The 14561-nt window shown below is 43.6% G+C and overlaps 1 protein-coding gene across 10 annotated transcripts in view; it reads left to right on the top strand.

Annotated features, from left to right (window-relative positions):
• LOC143285550 (uncharacterized) overlaps positions 1 to 14306 on the top strand; it is a 126677-nt gene extending 112371 nt beyond the window's left edge. For 9 of the 10 annotated variants that reach the window (XM_076592924.1, XM_076592923.1, XM_076592922.1 and 6 more), the window contains one exon: positions 6075 to 14306. In XM_076592924.1, coding sequence (XP_076449039.1) covers positions 6075 to 6272 — 198 coding nt within the window. In that variant the 3' untranslated portion in view covers positions 6273 to 14306. The remainder of the gene's footprint in view (positions 1 to 6074) is intronic. The other variant, XR_013055695.1, reaches the window with a different exon arrangement.
• The last annotated feature ends 255 nt before the right edge of the window (positions 14307 to 14561 follow it).

The raw sequence follows: 14561 nt of genomic DNA, 5'->3' as shown, positions 1-14561 counted from the left end.
ATAGTACTGATGTGTGTCTCCCTGTGTGTGTATAGTACTGATGTGTGTCTCCCTGTGTGTGTATAGTACTGATGTGTGTCTCCCTGTGTGTATAGTACTGATGTGTGTCTCCCTGTGTGTGTATAGTACTGATGTGTGTCTCCCTGTGTGTGTATAGTACTGATGTGTGTCTCCCTGTGTGTGTATAGTACTGATGTGTGTCTCCCTGTGTGTGTATAGTACTGATGTGTGTCTCCCTGTGTGTGTATAGTACTGATGTGTGTCTCCCTGTGTGTATAGTACTGATGTGTGTCTCCCTGTGTGTATAGTACTGATGTGTGTCTCCCTGTGTGTGTATAGCACTGATGTGTGTCTCCCTGTGTGTGTATAGCACTGATGTGTGTCTCCCTGTGTGTGTATAGTATTGATGTGTGTCTCCCTGTGTGTGTATAGCACTGATGTGTGTCTCCCTGTGTGTGTATAGCACTGATGTGTGTCTCCCTGTGTGTATAGTACTGATGTGTGTCTCCCTGTGTGTGTATAGTATTGATGTGTGTCTCCCTGTGTGTGTATAGCACTGATGTGTGTCTCCCTGTGTGTGTATAGTATTGATGTGTGTCTCCCTGTGTGTGTATAGCACTGATGTGTGTCTCCCTGTGTGTGTATAGCACTGATGTGTGTCTCCCTGTGTGTATAGCACTGACGTGTGTCTCCCTGTGTGTGTATAGTATTGATGTGTGTCTCCCTGTGTGTATAGTACTGATGTGTGTCTCCCTGTGTGTCTATAGTACTGATGTGTGTCTCCCTGTGTGTGTATAGTACTGATGTGTGTCTCCCTGTGTGTGTATAGTACTGATGTGTGTCTCCCTGTGTGTGTATAGCACTGATGTGTGTCTCCCTGTGTGTATAGTACTGATGTGTGTCTCCCTGTGTGTGTATAGCACTGATGTGTGTCTCCCTGTGTGTGTATAGCACTGACGTGTGTCTCCCTGTGTGTATAGTACTGACGTGTGTCTCCCTGTGTGTCTATAGTACTGTGTGTGTCTCCCTGTGTGTGTATAGTATTGACGTGTGTCTCCCTGTGTGTGTATAGTACTGATGTGTGTCTCCCTGTGTGTGTATAGTACTGATTTGTGTCTCCCTGTGTGTCTATAGTACTGTGTGTGTCTCCCGGTGTGTGTATAGTATTGACGTGCGTCTCCCTGTGTGTGTATAGTACTGATGTGTGTCTCCCTGTGTGTATAGTACTGATGTGTGTCTCCCTGTGTGTGTATAGTACTGTGTGTGTCTCCCTGTGTGTGTATAGTACTGATGTGTGTCTCCCTGTGTGTGTATAGTACTGATGTGTGTCTCCCTGTGTGTGTATAGTACTGATGTGTGTCTCCCTGTGTGTGTATAGTACTGATGTGTGTCTCCCTGTGTGTGTATAGTACTGATGTGTGTCTCCCTGTGTGTATAGTACTGATGTGTGTCTCCCTGTGTGTGTATAGTACTGATGTGTGTCTCCCTGTGTGTATAGTACTGATGTGTGTCTCCCTGTGTGTGTATAGTACTGATGTGTGTCTCCCTGTGTGTGTATAGTACTGATGTGTGTCTCCCTGTGTGTGTATAGTACTGATGTGTGTCTCCCTGTGTGTGTATAGTACTGATGTGTGTCTCCCTGTGTGTGTATAGTACTGATGTGTGTCTCCCTGTGTGTTATAGTACTGATGTGTGTCTCCCTGTGTGTGTATAGTACTGATGTGTGTCTCCCTGTGTGTGTATAGTACTGATGTGTGTCTCCCTGTGTGTGTATAGTACTGATGTGTGTCTCCCTGTGGTGTATAGTACTGATGTGTGTCTCCCTGTGTGTGTATAGTACTGATGTGTGTCTCCCTGTGTGTGTATAGTACTGATGTGTGTCTCCCTGTGTGTGTATAGTACTGATGTGTGTTCTCCCTGTGTGTGTATAGTACTGATGTGTGTCTCCCTGTGTGTATAGTACTGATGTGTGTCTCCCTGTGTGTGTATAGTACTGATGTGTGTCTCCCTGTGTGTGTATAGCACTGATGTGTGTCTCCCTGTGTGTGTATAGCACTGATGTGTGTCTCCCTGTGTGTGTATAGTATTGATGTGTGTCTCCCTGTGTGTGGTATAGCACTGATGTGTGTCTCCCTGTGTGTATAGTCACTGATGTGTGTCTCCCTGTGTGTATAGTACTGATGTGTGTCTCCTGTGTGTGTATAGTATGATGTGTCTCCCTGTGTGTGTATAGCACTGATGTGTGTCTCCCTGTGTGTGTATAGTATTGATGTGTGTCTCCCTGTGTGTGTATAGTACTGATGTGTGTCTCCCTGTGTGTGTATAGCTACTGATGTGTGTCTCCCTGTGTGTATAGCTACTGACTGTGTGTCTCCCTGTGTGTGTATAGTATTGATGTGTGTCTCCCTGTGTGTGTATAGTACTGATGTGTGTCTCCCTGTGTGTGCTATAGTACTGATGTGTGTCTCCCTGTGTGTGTATAGTACTGATGTGTGTCTCCCTGTGTGTGTATAGTACTGATGTGTGTCTCCCTGTGTGTGTATAGTACTGATGTGTGTCTCCCTGTGTGTGTATAGTACTGATGTGTGTCTCCCTGTGTGTGTATAGTACTGATGTGTGTCTCCCTGTGTGTGTATAGTACTGATGTGTGTCTCCCTGTGTGTATAGTACTGATGTGTGTCTCCCTGTGTGTGTATAGTACTGATGTGTGTCTCCCTGTGTGTGTATAGTACTGATGTGTGTCTCCCTGTGTGTGTATAGTACTGATGTGTGTCTCCCTGTGTGTATAGTACTGATGTGTGTCTCCCTGTGTGTGTATAGTACTGATGTGTGTCTCCCTGTGTGTGTATAGTACTGATGTGTGTCTCCCTGTGTGTGTATAGTACTGATGTGTGTCTCCCTGTGTGTGTATAGTACTGATGTGTGTCTCCCTGTGTGTGTATAGTACTGATGTGTGTCTCCCTGTGTGTGTATAGTACTGATGTGTGTCTCCCTGTGTGTGTATAGTACTGATGTGTGTCTCCCTGTGTGTGTATAGTACTGATGTGTGTCTCCCTGTGTGTGTATAGTACTGATGTGTGTCTCCCTGTGTGTGTATAGTACTGATGTGTGTCTCCCTGTGTGTGTATAGTACTGATGTGTGTCTCCCTGTGTGTGTATAGTACTGATGTGTGTCTCCCTGTGTGTGTATAGTACTGATGTGTGTCTCCCTGTGTGTGTATAGTACTGATGTGTGTCTCCCTGTGTGTGTATAGTACTGATGTGTGTCTCCCTGTGTGTGTATAGTACTGATGTGTGTCTCCCTGTGTGTATAGTACTGATGTGTGTCTCCCTGTGTGTGTATAGTACTGATGTGTGTCTCCCTGTGTGTGTATAGTACTGATGTGTGTCTCCCTGTGTGTGTATAGTACTGATGTGTGTCTCCCTGTGTGTGTATAGTACTGATGTGTGTCTCCCTGTGTGTATAGTACTGATGTGTGTCTCCCTGTGTGTGTATAGTACTGATGTGTGTCTCCCTGTGTGTATAGTACTGATGTGTGTCTCCCTGTGTGTGTATAGTACTGATGTGTGTCTCCCTGTGTGTGTATAGTACTGATGTGTGTCTCCCTGTGTGTGTATAGTACTGATGTGTGTCTCCCTGTGTGTATAGTACTGATGTGTGTCTCCCTGTGTGTGTATAGTACTGATGTGTGTCTCCCTGTGTGTGTATAGTACTGATGTGTGTCTCCCTGTGTGTATAGTACTGATGTGTGTCTCCCTGTGTGTGTATAGTACTGATGTGTGTCTCCCTGTGTGTGTATAGTACTGATGTGTGTCTCCCTGTGTGTGTATAGTACTGATGTGTGTCTCCCTGTGTGTGTATAGTATTGATGTGTGTGTCTCCCTGTGTGTGTATAGTACTGATGTGTGTCTCCCTGTGTGTGTATAGTACTGATGTGTGTCTCCCTGTGTGTATAGTACTGATGTGTGTGTCTCCCTGTGTGTGTATAGTACTGATGTGTGTCTCCCTGTGTGTATAGTACTGATGTGTGTCTCCCTGTGTGTATAGTACTGATGTGTGTCTCCCTATGTGTGTATAGTACTGTGTGTGTCTCCCTGTGTGTGTATAGTACTGATGTGTGTCTCCCTGTGTGTGTATAGTACTGATGTGTGTCTCCCTGTGTGTGTATAGTACTGATGTGTGTCTCCCTGTGTGTGTATAGTACTGATGTGTGTCTCCCTGTGTGTGTATAGCACTGATGTGTGTCTCCCTGTGTGTATAGTACTGATGTGTGTCTCCCTGTGTGTTTATAGTACTGATGTGTGTCTCCCTGTGTGTATATAGTACTGATGTGTGTCTCCCTGTGTGTATAGTACTGATGTGTGTCTCCCTGTGTGTGTATAGTACTGATGTGTGTCTCCCTGTGTGTGTATAGTATTGATGTGTGTCTCCCTGTGTGTGTATAGTACTGATGTGTGTCTCCCTGTGTGTATAGTACTGATGTGTGTCTCCCTGTGTGTGTATAGTATTGATGTGTGTCTCCCTGTGTGTGTATAGTACTGATGTGTGTCTCCCTGTGTGTATAGTACTGATGTGTGTCTCCCTGTGTGTGTATAGCACTGATGTGTGTCTCCCTGTGTGTGTATAGTACTGATGTGTGTCTCCCTGTGTGTGTATAGTACTGATGTGTGTCTCCCTGTGTGTGTATAGTACTGATGTGTGTCTCCCTGTGTGTGTATAGTATTGATGTGTGTCTCCCTGTGTGTGTATAGTACTGATGTGTGTCTCCCTGTGTGTATAGTACTGACGTGTGTCTCCCTGTGTGTATAGTACTGACGTGTGTCTCCCTGTGTGTATAGTACTGATGTGTGTCTCCCTGTGTGTATAGTACTGATGTGTGTCTCCCTGTGTGTGTATAGTACTGATGTGTGTCTCCCTGTGTGTATAGTACTGATGTGTGTCTCCCTGTGTGTGTATAGTACTGATGTGTGTCTCCCTGTGTGTATAGTACTGATGTGTGTCTCCCTGTGTGTATAGTACTGATGTGTGTCTCCCTGTGTGTATAGTACTGATGTGTGTCTCCCTGTGTGTGTATAGTACTGATGTGTGTCTCCCTGTGTGTGTATAGTACTGATGTGTGTCTCCCTGTGTGTGTATAGTACTGACGTGTGTCTCCCTGTGTGTATAGTACTGATGTGTGTCTCCCTGTGTGTGTATAGTACTGATGTGTGTCTCCCTGTGTGTATAGTACTGATGTGTGTCTCCCTGTGTGTGTATAGCACTGATGTGTGTCTCCCTGTGTGTGTATAGTACTGATGTGTGTCTCCCTGTGTGTGTATAGTACTGATGTGTGTCTCCCTGTGTGTGTATAGTACTGATGTGTGTCTCCCTGTGTGTATAGTACTGATGTGTGTCTCCCTGTGTGTGTATAGTACTGACGTGTGTCTCCCTGTGTGTATAGTACTGATGTGTGTCTCCCTGTGTGTATAGTACTGATGTGTGTCTCCCTGTGTGTATAGTACTGATGTGTGTCTCCCTGTGTGTGTATAGTACTGATGTGTGTCTCCCTGTGTGTATAGTACTGATGTGTGTCTCCCTGTGTGTGTATAGTACTGATGTGTGTCTCCCTGTGTGTGTATAGTATTGATGTGTGTCTCCCTGTGTGTGTATAGTACTGATGTGTGTCTCCCTGTGTGTATAGTACTGATGTGTGTCTCCCTGTGTGTGTATAGTACTGATGTGTGTCTCCCTGTGTGTGTATAGTACTGATGTGTGTCTCCCTGTGTGTATAGCACTGATGTGTGTCTCCCTGTGTGTGTATAGTATTGATGTGTGTCTCCCTGTGTGTATAGCACTGACGTGTGTCTCCCTGTGTGTGTATAGTACTGATGTGTCTCCCTGTGTGTGTATAGTATTGACGTGTGTCTCCCTGTGTGTGTATAGCACTGACGTGTGTCTCCCTGTGTGTGTATAGTACTGATGTGTCTCCCTGTGTGTGTATAGTATTGACGTGTGTCTCCCTGTGTGTGTATAGCACTGATGTGTGTCTCCCTGTGTGTGTATAGTACTGATGTGTCTCCCTGTGTGCGTGCAGAACCTGTTGTTGCTGCGGCACCACCACGAAGCGGAGTCACTGCATGCCGTGCAGAAGATGGACTGGGAGTGGAAGCTGAAGGAGTGTGGCCAGTGCGACTACAAGACCACCCCCGTCATTGACGACCTCCACCTGCCCATGGTGCAGGTCAATGACGAGTTTGAACTCCTGCCCCCGCAGAGGCTGCGGCTGTCCTGATGTCTGGCTGACGGCGCTGCACAACATATACACACACGCAGTCTGTAAGGACGTCTACCCAGTGCCAGCCCCTGGCAGCCACGCCTGGAGCGCCGAGGACAGAGAGAGAGAGAGACCCGCTGCACAGAGAAGGAAGGAAGGGAGGTTACACACGTTTGACAGGAAAGCCCAGAATGACTGCTGCCAGTGAATGCTGATGAAGGAAGACCCATGATAGCACTGTCAGGATGAAAGGTGTAGGTTGACACAGAAGCTGCAGGATGGTGATGAGAGAGAGAAGGAAGGAGTAAGTTGCCAGGGAGAAGGCCAGAGTTGGAAGACCCCCAGTAAGTGTGGACAGGGAGAGGCTGAGGCTGCCAGGATGGTGTGGGTGTCAGGTGCGGAGGGAGTGTTGATCATGGAGCCAACACAGATACCTGCCGGCAACCGTCTTGACACTGTTGGATGAGTCGTGTGTCGGGAGTGGACCCCCTGCCAGAGCCATGCATGCACCCAGCTGTCAGGAAGGAGGATGTGGCTGTGGAACCACTCATCTTTCCACCCAGCTGTCAGGAAGGAGGATGTGGCTGTGGAACCACTCATCTTTCCACCCAGCTGTCAGGAAGGAGGATGTGGCTGTGGAACCACTCATCTTTCCACCCAGCTGTCAGGAAGGAGGATGTGGCTGTGGAACTACTCATCTTTCCACCCAGCAGTCACTTCATTTTGGGTTTTTGTGCCCTGCTGTCCACCCCCACATCCCTCCCTTTAGTTTCTTCATTTGGCGTTCTTCCTGTACGTAGTTGGAAGGGCTTCTGCCTGGCCCTTCTTCCCTCAGGACACAGCAGCCAGTCTGATCCTGGACCCTGGACCTGAACACGACAAGATGTGGTGAAAGAGGTGGTAGAGGTTTGACTTGTTCAGTGCTTCACAAGCTGCATTCGGAGGGAGATTGGCAGGCTGCTGACTGCGCCAGGGATGTGGTGACGTGCAGGAGATGTTGGGGACTGTCATCAAGGCATGTGTGGCGCTGAAGTCTGCGAGAGGTGACCAGTCTTCAGACCCACAGTGTGTGGGATGGATTCTCCCTGTTGGCAGGCCGCACAGTCCAGCATGGCCGTTCCAGTCCTTTTGAAAAAAGCAGGACCTGGTGTGTTTTTCTCTCAGCTGGGACGTCCCCTCTGTTGACACCTCTCTCCATCTGCTGCCGCCTGACTTCTTTTCAGTTTGGAACCCAGTAGTAACACAGCCACCAGGCTCCTCTGCCCACCACCACCACCACCACCACCTTCCCTCAGGATGTTCATTTTGGTTGACACTTTGTACTGTGAACTGTTACTTTTTCGTCCGAGAAACAATTTTGGTTGTCACTTTGTACTGTGAACTGTTACTTTTTCGTCCGAGAAACAATTTTGGTTGTCACTTTGTACTGTGAACTGTTACTTTTTCGTCCGAGAAACAATTTTGGTTGTCACTTTTGTTCTGAAGGATTGTTTTCCTACCAGCCCCTACAAGGTCAGATCAATGTTGTGAAGAGAAAGAAAGCAAACAGTTCAGGACTTATCTTCAGTTGACTTTTTTTGGGGTTTTGATTATATATTTGGTGACATGGAGTTACAATACTTTTTGCTGTGTGGAGTGCTAGACAGTGTTTGTGGTACACAAACACACACACACAGACACACACACACACACACACACACACACAGGGTGGTGAGAGAGTGGTGGACTAGCTGTGCACAGGCTGTTACACAACGCACAACACATGGCCAGCAGTGTGAGAAGCGGCAGTGAAGGTGGTGTGATGCTGATCTGGAGCTGGTCTCCTAACCTTCCGTGTCGGGGTTTGGTGACAGGGCCACCAACACAAGACTTGACTGAAGAGGACGGTCGACACACATCACCTGATTGAAGAGGACGGTCGACACACATCACCTGATTGAAGAGGACGGTCGACACACATCACCTGATTGAAGAGGATGGTCAACACACATCACCTGATTGAAGAGGACAGTCGACGTAACAGGAATACCCGTGCAGCTACCTGTCAAGAGACTTGCGTGTCACTGGTAGTGGAAAAGGGGCAGGTGAATGGTGGCTTTCTGGGGGGATGGGAGGGAAGGAGTTGTGTTTCAGGGAGTGAGGGAGTCATTGATCAACTGGTAGAAAGAACATCAGGAAGCAGTAGAGAGGGCAGGTGTTTGTGAAAGCATAGATATGATTCTTGTGTAAGATTCACTTTGAGTCAAACTCAGGTGAAGTGAAAAACAGTAACTCATCATCAGTAGGTCCATCATCATTTCCCAGCCACTGGATAACATTCAGCTCTCTCTCTCTCTCTGTCTCTATTGTTCCAGTCATACCCCTCATCATCAGTAGGTCCATCATCATTTCCCAGCCACTGGATAACGTTCAGCTCTCTCTCTCTCTCTCTCTGTGTCTCTATTGTTCCAGTCATACCACTCATCATCAGCAGGTCCATCATCATTTCCCAGCCACTGGATAACGTTCAGCTCTCTCTCTCTGTGTCTCTATTGTTCCAGTCATACCACTCATCATCAGCAGGTCCATCATCATTTCCCAGCCACTGGATAACGTTCAGCTCTCTCTCTCTGTGTCTCTATTGTTCCAGTCATACCACTCATCATCAATAGGTCCATCATCATTTCCCAGCCACTGGATAACGTTCAGCTCTCTCTCTCTCTCTGTCTCTATTGTTCCAGTCATACCACTCATCATCAGCAGGTCCATCATCATTTCCCAGCCACTGGATAACGTTCAGCTCTCTCTCTCTGTGTCTATTGTTCCAGTCATACCACTCATCATCAGCAGGTCCATCATCATTTCCCAGCCACTGGATAACATTCAGCTCTCTCTCTCTGTGTCTCTATTGTTCCAGTCATACCACTCATCATCAATAGGTCCATCATCATTTCCCAGCCACTGGATAACGTTCAGCTCTCTCTCTCTGTGTCTCTATTGTTCCAGTCATACCACTCATCATCAATAGGTCCATCATCATTTCCCAGCCACTGGATAACGTTCAGCTCTCTCTCTCTCTGTCTATTGTTCCAGTCATACCACTCATCATCAGTAGGTCCATCATCATTTCCCAGCCACTGGATAACGTTCAGCTCTCTCTCTCTGTGTCTCTATTGTTCCAGTCATACCACTCATCATCAATAGGTCCATCATCATTTCCCAGCCACTGGATAACGTTCAGCTCTCTCTCTCTGTGTCTCTATTGTTCCAGTCATACCACTCATCATCAGTAGGTCCATCATCATTTCCCAGCCACTGGATAACATTCAGCTCTCTCTGTGTGTGTGTGTGTGTCTCTATTGTTCCAGTCATACCACTCATCATCAATAGGTCCATCATCATTTCCCAGCCACTGGATAACGTTCAGCTCTCTCTCTCTCTGTCTATTGTTCCAGTCATACCACTCATCACTTTTCCAGGCTCCCTCCTCACGCTTCATCCAAAGAAGAACTGATACATGTGGGTGTGTGTGAGTGAACAGAATGGTTTCATATATGCAAGGGGTGGACGTACAAGTTCTGGGTGTGTGTGCTGTTGATGCTGTTGTTTGGGTTTTTTTAAACACATAACAATTTCCCTCAAGATTACAACGTCAAGGCATCAGAGGTAACTTTTCTGTTAAATTTTGAATTGATTTGTCTCTCTCTTTTCCTCTCTTTTTCATGCTGCAGTTTCAATGGCTTTGACATAACCAGAGCTATCAGTGGAAGGTATCTTGGTTCCAGTAGAACAGTTCAGTAAGAAAGATACAGATTAAAAATATATATAATTAATAAAAATTGATTCAGACTCAGTGTGAGGCATTTTTGTTTCTCAGGACTGCATAATCATTGTGTGGGTCCACCTCTGTCCTCTACCCCACCCCCCTTCTTTCTCCCCCCCCCCCTCTCTCTCTCTCTCTCTAAATGCATCTTATATATCTCTGGTCTGCATGTGATTGCTGAGAACTAATTATATTCCATAATGTACTTCTTGTAAGGGAGTTTCTGAGGACCTGGTTTTAACTTTTTTCTGTCGTCTTTTCTTTCTGGTAACTGCTTGGTGTGGCAACTCGCCCTGAAATCTGTGCACAGTGACTTGGTGTTAGGTTTGCCTGTAGTGGCTTTCTGTCCGGCTTTGCTTTCTGTGTCATCTTGGCTGTTGGAGAACAGGAGTTTGTGAGGTGATTGTTGTACACTACAAGTTACAGACCTGTTATTATATTATTTAGCATATATTGCACTGGTCCAATTTCAGTTCTGGTCTGATTTCAAATTGTTAGAATTTCTTTGATATCACACACAGGGGATTTTGTTGAGTTCATTGTAATGCAGTGTACATGTACCCTGCATTTTACAACCTATAAAGACTTTCAGATAAAAGACATACTCCAGATTTTAAAGAATTACCAGTTTAAACAATACATAAGGTGCAGCGTATCTTAAGGCGCACATCAGCGTGATAAACAAGAAGTCCGGCATTGATGGGTCGATCACTGTTGCTACCATAGACATTTTGAAGTGATGTCAGAGCCCTGACATCATAATCAGAACTGACTTTGCACGTTGCATCATCTACTTTCATGTCTGCTCTGTCAGTTTCCGCTTTCTTCAGTCCATCCAGTCAAGTGAGCTGTTTTTATTCTGATTCATGGGAAAGGTTGCATTTGTTTTCTTCACCACTGAACGTCATACTTCTGGGCTCAGAGGTCTATCAAGATACGATTCTGATTCATGACAGCGTTTCAACAGATTTAATCCTCTGGTGAACTGTATGAAACAATATGTGGGTCAGTGTTACGAATGTAAAAAAAGAAAATATTTTTTTAAGTATTGTCTGTAAAATACAGTATTCAGATTTCAAAGCATAAACACTTCTTTCACAATCTGCAGGCATGGTCATTAATCAGTACAATTCAAAATCTGATTAAAATTAGAGTACATTACAAGGTCATCATCTTTCTTCTTTGATGGATCTTGTGACTTGACAAGCTTGTCTTTTTTCTTCTTTTTTCCTTCTTTTTTTCCCATTTAATTTTTCTAACGTTTGCTGTTTGTTGTCAGTTTTGTTTATAATAATTTCCTGTTTTCCAGCTTATTTCTAACTTTGGTGTGATTGTTTCAAAGCCAGGGATTCATCATTTGCTCGTCGACCTTTGTAATGTTTGTGTGGCATGTGTTTTTATGTTTTCTGATTGAATATTCTTTTCTCTTTCTGTTTTTTGTTGTTGTTGTTTTTGTTGTTTTATTCCAGCAGTGTTGTTCTATTTTTTCCATGTTATTACTGTTGTTTTGCCCAGAGCTAGTGGGTGTTTTTGTGTTTCAGAGTTTACAGACTACCATAAGGAGAGTGAATATAAACTGAAAGCTGAACATTGTTTCTGAATTCTGATTTATTAATACTTTGTTGTTGATTTGGTTGTTTTCTGTGTAGTGCACAAAGTGTTTATGTTTACTTTATCACCTGCATTCTTTAATCATCTCCACGGCATGTTTCTGACTTGCAGACGTATCAGAAAATTCACGTCCTTCCCCAGTACCAGAGTTGACAGACATGATTTTATTACCTTGGAACAAAAGAAAATGCACTATTATTATCTCAGCACACAGGTATCTTGGTAGAGCTGTTTAAAGAGATTTTTTTCAGTTACCCCCATCGGCAAAACAGATTGTAAAGAAATTATCATTTCTGTCAATGTAAACCGCAGAACCAGGAAAGCATCATATATTATTATCATGGGGGTTGTTGTTTTTCACAAAGGCCTTTTTCATTTATTAGTTTTTTGTCTTCATGTTCATATCTGTGGCAGTGTTGTTTTTAGTTGTTGTTGTGTGTGTGTTGAAGGTGACTTAAAATTATATTTAAATCTAATGGTTTTATTACTGTGTCAAAACATTAAATATTCATAATACTTCTTCATACTAGGTTCTTGATGCCAAACTCTATTTAAAAATAAGACAGAAGAAAAACCCCTTCAGTTTTGATTTATTGAAAAGAGGGCATTTTAGTATCTAAGCACAGTGTGGATGTGTTTGTTGTGTCATATCCACATACTGTCAAAAGTTATACTTAATAGTGTGCGCTTTTACATCTGTTTCACAGAATATGTATAACCATCACACTGTGGCAGAACCGTTTAAAGCATTGGGATTCTAATTCAGTGTTCACTGGTGGTTAGGGCATTGCATTGTGCCCTTGGGAAAAGCACTGGACTCCCAATTTTCATAACTTCATCCACGTGTGAATCAATACCTGACTTTTGGTCGGGAAAAGTTAAAACAGTAATAGGAGTGGACTGGGTCCCACCTTCCTTTGTTGAGCCCAAGACACATTGGATTTGAATTCACTGCCCCATTGGCTGTAAAAGGTTTGGGACCTTTTAACTTTTTTTTTTTTTTTCAAATGATTACCCTTGGCTTCTCCCAAGATGGAATCAGAACATGTGAAGATCTGATACATTGGTAATATTATGATAGCACTTTTAGCAGATAGCACAATTTGAAAGTTTTCTTTTTGTTGTTTTTTCAATTTAAAAAAAAAAAAATCTAAATTATACCCTGATGGGCGAGTGTATGGTACTTGACTGATTGCTCAGTAGGGCCACAATTCCGGTGTGTGATGGTGGCCAAAGCTTGCAGCCTTCCTTGCAGTTTTATTGAAATCAGATCTAATGTGATGGAATCATTAGCTGCAGTGACAGTCTCTTTATGGTACAGATTCACGTGGGGTTGAATTAACTTTCATTTCTTGCTCTGCACTTTCAGTTGATATTTAATATTTTATTAATTCATAATTATTTACTGTCTGGAAAACTTCTGGTGGAGGCAGTGGTGGTGGTAAACTTTAGTTTTCTTTACTTTTTTCTTTAAATTTAAAAAAAAAAAAAAAAAATTATAGGAAACCATCACATTCATTCTGCTGCTTTCTCTGGTTTCCGATGCACTTCACATTACACACAGAATGACCCGACAGGCACACACGTTCAACTGGATTATGTGCAGAGTTCACACATGTACCCAGCTCACTGATACACCCTCCAGCATGGTTAGCACAAAGAGCGTTTCTACTGCTCATGTAACAAAAAGTAACCCATTTTGTCATTCCTTTTTTTTTCTTTTTTTCTTTTGAAGGGTTGAAAGGTGAGGTTATTAGTTTAAGTGATGACTTAGGATGTAAATGAGTGGACATTCATCATCCCCTCTGATGACTTAGGATGTAAATGAGTGGACATTCATCATCCCCTCCCCCACCCAGCAATCCTAAAATCATAGTTTTCTCATGACATCACTTTTGTCATCACAATCACATTATTTGATTCATTTAATCTATCCATTATGAGACTGTCTACAATCACAGTTTTCTCATGACATCACTTTTGTCATCACAGTCACATTACCCGATTCATTTATTTTAATCTATCCATTGTGAGACTGACTGTCTGCAATCACCAGTATGTGTGATGGGACATTCAACAAAATTATTGTTTGTCTACAGTCATATGTGTGATGAGACATTCAGAAAAATTATGGTTTGACTACAGTCATCGGTATGTGTGATGGGACATTCAGCAAAATTCCTGATCATCTGAGACTGTCCTAGCCATTTTTTGTGTGTGGAGCAGTTAAGACTTGCATTAGCAAATAAATGTGTCGTTTCTCAGAATCATGTTCTTTTTCTTTCTTTGTTTCCATTTCATCCAATTACTGTTGTCATTCTGTTATTATTGCAATTAATTTCTCCACCGGCTTGATGGTATGTTTGACTTGTACAGCATCATGATCCCACCCTGTGGCAGAATCTTCTTCAAATTCAGGATGACGCTCTGCTATGACAAAACTTGTCTTTTAATGTTAATGATTGTATGAATTCACTGTAGTGAGGTTCTATCACTCAGTCTGATGTGAAAAAAACTTGGCTTTTGAATTGGTTGATCATTTTTCTTTTCTCTACTGTTTTGTGGGATTTCAATCCAGTGGAGAACCATGTACGTATACATATTATGCCTTTGTGAAATAAAGCGAATGATGAGTCATACATTCGGTGACATGTTCTTTTTGAGAGAGAGAGAAAGCTGTGGTGAATTTCAGTTGCAGAGGTTCAAAAGTTAGGATGGTATGTTAAGTGTTTTTGTTTTTTTCAATTTATAATTCTCTGGTGAAAAATTGGAATGGACAATATTAGAGTGATGCACTAGGTTTCTGTGCATGAATAAGAATCATGCCTTTACTGGTCCAAATTTTTGACTCGCTTGTCTAAACAAAGTGAGTATGTTTTAACCCGGTGTTCGGT

This window comes from Babylonia areolata, chromosome 9, assembly GCF_041734735.1.
Source record: "Babylonia areolata isolate BAREFJ2019XMU chromosome 9, ASM4173473v1, whole genome shotgun sequence".
Lineage (NCBI taxonomy): Eukaryota > Metazoa > Mollusca > Gastropoda > Neogastropoda > Buccinidae > Babylonia > Babylonia areolata.
This window is presented reverse-complemented; position numbering and strand designations above follow the sequence as displayed.